Source organism: Octopus bimaculoides, chromosome 7 (genome assembly GCF_001194135.2).
Source record: "Octopus bimaculoides isolate UCB-OBI-ISO-001 chromosome 7, ASM119413v2, whole genome shotgun sequence".
NCBI classification, from domain to species: domain Eukaryota; kingdom Metazoa; phylum Mollusca; class Cephalopoda; order Octopoda; family Octopodidae; genus Octopus; species Octopus bimaculoides.
The window spans coordinates 38,774,938-38,783,854 of NC_068987.1; the positions used below are offsets into that span (position 1 = coordinate 38,774,938).

The window sequence follows — 8,917 nt, forward strand, 5'->3', positions numbered from 1 at the left end:
ATATATATATATATACGGTAAAAAAAGAAAATGGAGGGGATACAAAAATGATATACATCAGCCGGTAGACATTCTATTGTCTATTTATTCTAAAACATAAGGAAGTATTATAAGAATGTATACACATGCAAAGACTGTGTGCTACACAAATATGTAGTAGTAATACATAAAAGAATAAAATATTAAAAGATTAAGAGATCAGTTCCTTACGGCCGTTTCTGCCAAGAGGCCACGATATCCTCCATGCTACCTCCATCTCTTCAGTGTTGGGATGGGTAGATAGAGTTTGGCTGTTGAGAGTGCCTCTTGGCTTCTTCAGAGGGTCTAAATAGCCTAAATAGTTAGGATAGCCGAAACATACAAGAGTCAGTTACCAATAGGTACAGTATATTTTTTCTTATTGAAGAGGGCATAAGAAGAATACGACCAAAAGTTAGTGTAAGAGGAATAAAATTTCGCAAAATGGATTAGGTATAGGAAAGGGAAACAAGTCATAGACTTCAAGTGTTGCCTTCCAAGATTCATGTTATTTTGTCCAGTGGTGGATAGGTGGATACAGTTTTTCTAAGGAGGAATTTTTAAGGAAGGGTAAATTTGGGCAGTGGTTCTTATTTTGCTTACTTATAAATACACGTTATGTTTACAGTGATGGGTTTGAAACTATGGTCCGTGTTTCGGTGGTGGAAGTTTATATGTAGGATGCCAGCTGGTACTAAAGAGAGTATGGCACCAGGTGGTGTTCATGCTCGCTATTTTTCGATCAACAAGTCCCTGAATCCTTGTGTGCAGTGGGATAGGGGTTATGGTCAGTCCTGCAACCTAATTGGTCAGCTATTGTTTTGAAAACTATGACGCGATTCCGGTTCGTTGAGGGCTAACAGATAACACAAAAACAGATCAGATAAATAAATAAGTAAATAACTAAATGAGTAAGTAAATAAACAAATGAGTAAGTAAATAAATAAATGACTAAGTAAATAAATAAATAAGTAAATAAATAAATAAAAGCCGTGGCCACTATGCACAAGTAGAAGAGCAAAATGACATTCAAACTAGATTAAATTAAAGTAAAGTAAAACAAGTAAAAAAAATAAATCAGTATGTGAGTGAGTGCAATAATTAAAGCAATACGATTAAGGGGATATGATCTTAAGGGACAGCATAAGAAAATAACTTATATATAAAGCACGATTTATTCGATATCAGAGTTGTGCGAAAACCGAGGTACTACTGTATATTCATACATGTCTACATTTATGCTCGTCTTCCACAAAACCTTATACATTTTCTTCTCTTTTTTACTTCTTCTCCTCCCTTTGTTCCTATTCTCTGCCATTCAGATTTGTTTTCCATTATTCATTTACTTGATTTTCCTCTCTCCGCTTCTTCATTATTATCTCTGCGTTTTACCTTCCCCTTACATACCTACGCTTTACCTCTCTATGTCCTTTTTCCTCTTCCTCTTTGCTTAATGGGCTGGCTCTCTAGAACCATTCCGACAGTTGCTATATATAGGAGACCTTTCATTTACTGTTTTTATTTGAAAATGCTTGACTGAAAGTAGTTTTGTAAGGGCTATGTTACATAACTACAAGAAACATGTGTGTTAAATGTGTATTGAATGCGCTTGTGAGTGAGTGTATCAACGAGACAAGATGATAGTTGAATAGAAGTGCGTGAATGTTTGTATATATGCGCATGTAAACGAAAGGCATGGATGGGTAGGGAGAGGAGTAGTCCAAGGAAGGTATGTGTTTGTGTGAAAGCTTTGTTAGTGTATTGAGGGTTTGCCTGTAAGTGTAGAGATATTGAAAGATTAGATAAGAGGAGTGGGGATGGAATGGAGGACTAAAATGGGAGGTGCAGGTGGATGTGGGGTAAGTAGATGGGAGGAGAAGCAGAAGAAAGATGTTTGTGGTGAAATGCAAGTTATTAAAATTGCATTAGTGAATTTATACGAAAAGACGTGTACATTTTCAGAGAGAGAGAGAGAGAGAGAGAGAGAGAGAGAGAGAGAGAGAGAGAGATGATCTCCTGTGCTTTCTGAAAACGAGTGGAGGGGTTTGCAGCTCTTTACATATTTGTAAATACAAAACTTGTTGCAATACATAACTTATTGATTCAATGAAAGTTACTGAGATATGTTTCAAAGTTTTTATATATTTGAGTAAGTCTACCATAATACATTGCTTGCAAATAATGAAAATAAAAATAGAGTTATATTAAATGGTAATAAATATGCTGTCAAATGAATATAAACAGAAATGAAATATAAATGAAAATGCCTAGAAACATAGATATATTTAGATGGTCTTGGAAACTATATATAAGCAACTAGAGCCTTTTTTGCCGTCACTTGTGTGGAGATGAGAAGTGGGTATTAAATAATTATGTCTAAAATATATTGCAGTAAATTGGATTGTTATTCTAACAATAACTGGACAGAAAAAATTTCGATGTCATTTAATCATTTTGCATTGCACAACTTACCTGAAATTTATTTTATTTATTTATTTATTTATTATAATCATATATTCTGTTTATAATATTCTAACAGAATATGATTTTCATTTCAGCACATGAAAGTAAAAACCAACATCAGTTGAGACCTAAAGGAAAAGGAATTTATAATTCAAATATGTCTTCTTTATTTCACCATGTCTTCAAATGCTATATTTCTTTGAATTAGAGAGGTCATATATCAATTCTCGAAATTCAATTGAAGTTGCATGCCATGCATATAGAATGAGATCGTCATAAGAGTAATTTGAAAATCTAACCTGTACTGTTTTGTCTCATATCTTCAAGAACATTTCTTGCACGTTCTATGTCAGAATCTAGTTCTGGCAGTCCAGCAGTGACACATTCATTAATTACTCTGTCTAATTTGCCTTTGTCACCTTCCCTCATTGCGTTTCTGAGATTGGTTCGCAGAGAGTCAGGTGTTTTATTTCCTAACAATGAAATACATATGACAGTGAGAATTTCATGAAATTGTGCGTGTTTATGAAACCATGCCATGCAGAAAATCGAGAAATACGTATCCCGTAATTGATTCTTTTGTGATAATCTAATTCATGCACATTTATATTTCAACTTTAAAAGAAATATTCACTAGATCATTCAATAAAACAGTGCATGCACTAAGTGAATGAAAGATGAACTTCTATTTAGATATGAATCACACATCTAAAATGTACAATCCCGTAAAATGGAAAAATCGCTATATTCGAAGAAACATTGAACTAAATTTAACTCGAAACGCCATAAACACATAGGAAAGGAAAAAAAAACAGAAGATAAGTGAGAATAATTTCTTACGCGAAAATAAATGTATGAAAGAATGAAACTAGGAAATGTTAGAAACTGCTAATGTTAGTTATAAATTGACATAAGAAACAACTATTTCACACCGGCAATATTTAGCAATTTTTTATGACAACATAATATAGAAAACCTTGCTGCTGACCTCCACGACCACCACCAAGAGACTCTAGAGTATCCCTAGCTTTACAAAGATCAGCTGCTAGTTCTGGATAACCAGCTTCTTCACTGTCTGCAATGGCTTTCTGCAGTTCACCAATATCTTTCTGACGAATAGCACGAGCCAACTGACTCTGCAATGTATCTGAAGGTACTACATCTAGTAAAATCGAAGAAAGAAGTAATTAAATATTGATTTATAACATCGGCACCACGCATTTTGGGGGAGGATAAAATTGATTGAATAAATTGCAGTATTCCACTATTATTGCATTTTTAATGATCCTAGAAGGGTGAAACTATCACAGTGGGATTTAAACTCAGAACGTAAATGTTTGTAACTCTATACCTTAATGTATTTCATCCAACTCCCTAACGGTGAAATATGAATAAAATCTATATATACTTATTATTGCAAATAAATGTTTATTTCTAAATATCTAAAAAGATAAAACGTCTGTGATGTAAATATTAACGTTAAAATTTATCTGGAATACAAAGACTAAAAAGCTATAGCAATCAAGAATATCATGAAATTTTAAATCCTTATATTCTACAAAGTATACTGTGAGAATGGTCTCTCTCTCTCTCTCTCTCTCTCTCTCTCCTTTTCTCTCTCTCTCTCTCTCTCCTTTTCTCTCTCTATCTTCTCTTTACAAGCTTAAATGTCTATAGAGGGACAGCGAAAGTCTTTCGCATTACATCGTGTGTTAATTTATCTTGCATCAAGCTGCCTAATGAAATTATATATAATGAAACCCGTGATTTATATAGTAACAGGTTTGAAACTATGAGCATAAGATATCGTAACATTTTACATTTGCAAGTGCAACATCGTAACGTTCATCTTTATCTGAGAATACTTTCTTGATCATAAAAAACCCAAAAGTAAGTAACACATCTCATAAATGTAAATTTTAGGTTTGAGAGCTTATGTCAAAGAAGTAGATAGTTAGCAGATACCAACAATTTCATTAAGATTGGTATGTTGTATATTCTCAGATAGCAATTAATAATGTTTGATGTGATAATATAATACCTTTAAACATGTAAAATTTGCCAACGATCCACTTAAAGAATCTAAAATGCACTGCCTTTAATGTACTTCAGCATTCAAGTAAAATATATATTTTGAACAACCTCTCAAGAAATACGCAATATCTTAGGTCAATAATCACGATCAAATATCAGCTGATTAGTCTATTGTGTAACTGTACAGTAGAATAAAGGCTAACCTCCAGAGCCACCACCAAGAATATCTGATACACGTCTTGCTTGTTGTATATCAACATCCAGTCCTGGCATGCCGGCTGCTACACTTTCTTGGATAACTCTATCCAATTCACTTTTATCTTTAGTTTTCATTGCATCTTCAAGTTTGTCTCTTAACATATCTGCAGATATTGTTCCTGAGTGTAGATAATAATTCAAGTAAGAATAAGTGATAAAATATACTGGAAATATAAGAATTGCCTACTCTTAGTACAAAGAGTATTAATATATAACATTTCTTCAAAACTTCAAATAAATTATTTTTGCATAACATATTTCATATAGAGCATGCGGACATATTAACGTATTCGTTTAATATATATATGTATGGTTTTGAAATAATACTGTATAAAGAGACTGTAATTTTGGCAAAGACAGTATTAAATAAGAAAAATCTGCATAAGGCGTTTTGCAATCATACAACTTATTCTATGGTAACTGCAACTACTTATACAGTAAAATTGATATTTTTTTAAATAGGCTAAAGCCATGTTCATATTTCTCGGGCATTTTAAATTCATTTTGTGGGACTAAACCTCGAAGACTGTCGTATCAGGATATGTAATATAATCGCCCTTGACTCTCATTAATGCGATTAAATATTGGTATCCCATTAAGACACAAACACTCTAATGTTTGTAACTAAAGGAAAATAAGTTATTGTGTCTCACCATACTTTACATCTTGTTCTACAGAATACACAATGAATTGTGTAATGGGAACACTAAATTTTGTATTGCAGGATACAGTCTGTGACACGAAAGCATATTAATTTCTTGTAATAAGTTTTGAAATGCTTCAATGAAACAGGTATTTACCAAAAATTTATATTTGAACAATTCTATGTTACTTTGCCAATCTTTTAGCCAACTGACAATCGACAAGTTTTAAAACATATTGCATGAGAACGATGTAAGTTAGAAAATTGGGAAAAAGATGAAATTACTATATATAAATATATATATATATATAAATAATGTTCAAATTTTATACGACCGCTAAAAAAAATAGACAGACAGACATATATACATACAGACAAACAGACAAACAGATAGATAGATGTAACCCACAAGTTTAAAGACTGCGTCGCAGCAATATAAATTATACTATATATATTTCGAATCACACAAAATGCTAACCTCCACATTCTCCACTCAGGCTCTTCAGAGTATCTCTGGCTTGCCGTAAATCAGAACTCAGTTCTGGATATTTGGCTTCTTCACATTCGCGGATTAGTTTCTCAAGCAGTGGCCTGTTTCTTTCTTTGGTTGCTTTCTTTAGTTCATTACGTAAGGAAACGGGCGATCTCGAACCTGACAAGAGATAGTTGCTAAGATTAAATAAATGCTCGTCTTTGTCCTGTTGTTTTTCTTGTTTTAGATATTAGATTGTTTTTGTTTTTGGTTATTTCCCATGAATATGAGCGTTATTATGATAGGACTTCAAATGTAGTTGTTTCATTTTACTACGATAGAACTAGAATATTGCGTTAAATGTTTAATTATAACGATTACAAAATTGTTTACTTAATTTTTTCTTTCGTTTTTTATCTTCTGCTTATATTTAAATAGAAAAATTGAGGATGAGATGCATGCGTACGTGCTCGCACATGCATGTGTATGTGTGCGCGCGTATGTGTATAACCTTTTATCTTTTGCTTGTTTCAGTCATTATACTGCGGCCATCCAGGGACACCGCCTTGAAAAACTTTAGTCGGACGACACGAGCATTTTGTTTAAGGTTGGAACTTAATCTATCGGACTCTTTTGCCGAGCTGCTAATTTACAGGGAAGTAAACACACTAACACCTATTGTCAAGCTGTGTGAGTCAAGACAAACGCAGACGTATCGATTTATTTTTCTACAAGCATCTGTAAATGTAATTGCCCTACTGAATGCTACCGCGAAAATATGTACGCATATCATAGTAATTTGATGTGTAGGTGTTTCATTTCTTGTCCATTGCTTTACTATTACACTAAGTTTAGCGCTCTACAATACAGTTACATTACCTGCTACCAATATCAACAAATATGATTAATAATGGTCAAATTTCCAACAACCACCTACTGACATATTTTGACCATTTATTTCTTTATTTCTGCTATTCTTATATCTGTTTCTAGAAACGAACTGAATTTTTGTAGCTCATCTTTCGTAAAGATAATTCTTTCAAATTAAGTAATAATCCGCTCACATGAGAATTATGTAGAATGAATAATGCAAATATCACTAATATCATTTTGTGTTGGATTTTCAATGTATTGTGCTCTGGTTACGTATTATAGCTTATATCATAGCGCATTTTACATGCGGTTTTAAGAGTTTAACACGGTAAACTATATTGAACTCTAATATAACTGGCTACCTATTATAATGATATATGTGTATACATACTTGTATGTGTATGTGTAAATTATATGTATTATTTATATAGTACGTAATATATACATATATATTACTAGACCAAATATTATAAAGTATATATATATATATATATATATATATATATACTAGACCAAATATTATAAAAGGGTATTATTTTGAACTGAGAAAAAGATACGGCGAGCGATTGAGAGATGAGCAATATATACACACATACATGTGTGTGTAATATATACATACACACATATTTTTGTCTGTGTTTCCAGTGTTGTCCGAGCTTTACAAGCTCATCTAAAAGCTCTGGATTACCAGCTTCGCTGTTTGCAATGACGTTTTGGAGTTGATCAACATTTTTCAACCGATTAACACGAGTCAATCGACTATGTAATATTTTTAAATGTACTACATGCCAGATGCATAAAAGGAAGTGTGTGGATGTATATGTATAGGTATCTGCATGCACAGGAACATAAATAAATAAAAACAGAAAGCTTCCTAATTATCAGGGCTGCTTTTATCAAGCAGAAGCTATATGGAAGGAAGATAAGATCCGTACGCTGCAGTATGTTAATTTGACTCACTGACCTGGTTGGTGCTTCTCACGTAAGTCGTGGAGTAATTCTCTTGCTTTCTGCACATCTGTGTCTAGTTCTTGCAGTCCAGCTGCTACACATTCGTTTACTGCACTTTCTAACTGGGCTTTATCTCCATGTTGCATAACGTTTGATAGCATTTGTCGTAATGCTTCTGGTGATTTACTTCCTGATCAATAAAGTGTGGAAAATTCCCAAGACTTTAGATATAATTTTACCAAAATAATCTTTCTGTAAAGAAGCATGCAGATGAGATAACAGAAATGCATGCTGGTGACTCCATGCCTTTATACACAAAGTTGACTCACTTTTAAAATTTCCATATAGCTAACTGAAGCATTGATCTCTTGACCATAAGCTTTAGAAATAACTACACTGTGTATATAGAATTCAAGAGTAAACTTCATATGCGCAGAAATCAAAATGTAGGGTATGCATTTTTTTTTTAATGCTCGTTAAAACATTTTAATTAAAAAGTGTTGATTTAAATATTTAGTATTATAATTTTCTCTCCCCTCTCGCGAGCTCTCTATTTCTTTTCTCTCTCACCCTGTCACTCTCTCTCCACACACACACACACACACAGACACACACATATACACACACACACACACATACACACACACACACACACATACACACGCACATCATATATCAAAAGTTGACAGTGTACACTGAGTTTCAGCCCATCCGACTAACCCTTGCCAACGTGGAGTACAGTCGTAAAGTGATGATAATGATCATGAATATAATATATATATATATATATATATATACAAATAATATGTAAGTATATGCATATATACCCACATGTATGTACACACTTACATCTACATGTATATATAGATGCATATCTGGGTACAGGGCGTCACAAAAAAAAACGTGGACAAAATGAGAACAGAGTACTGAAAACACACAGGCCACATAGAGAACATTTCCTTCATCAGCTGCCACCATTCTAAAACTAAGTGTTTCGAAGAGTAGGGCAGGACGCATTGCTAGAATGGCTCTTCCCGCGGAAACAAATTAAATTTGTAATGCGGAAAAATATAGTGGCGAACAGAAAACACGACAGGAGAACGAAACAATGAAAATAAACAAGAAGGGCTAGTAGGGTCAGAAGTGAAAAAAATATATATGTATGCAGAACGCTGTGATGTGACGAACGGAAAAGATAAGAAGAA

At 33.3% G+C, this 8,917-nt stretch overlaps 1 protein-coding gene across 1 annotated transcript in view; it reads right to left on the reverse strand.

The window, feature by feature from the left end:
• The window catches only part of LOC106876157 (uncharacterized), a 183,111-nt gene that overhangs the window by 96,050 nt on the left and 78,144 nt on the right, over window positions 1-8,917 (reverse strand). The window contains exons 49-53 of the mRNA XM_052969507.1: window positions 7,726-7,902; window positions 5,895-6,068; window positions 4,719-4,892; window positions 3,470-3,643; window positions 2,781-2,954 (exon numbers count right to left, since the gene is read on the reverse strand). Of these exons, the coding sequence (XP_052825467.1) occupies window positions 2,781-2,954; window positions 3,470-3,643; window positions 4,719-4,892; window positions 5,895-6,068; window positions 7,726-7,902 (873 nt within the window). The remainder of the gene's footprint in view (window positions 1-2,780; window positions 2,955-3,469; window positions 3,644-4,718; window positions 4,893-5,894; window positions 6,069-7,725; window positions 7,903-8,917) is intronic.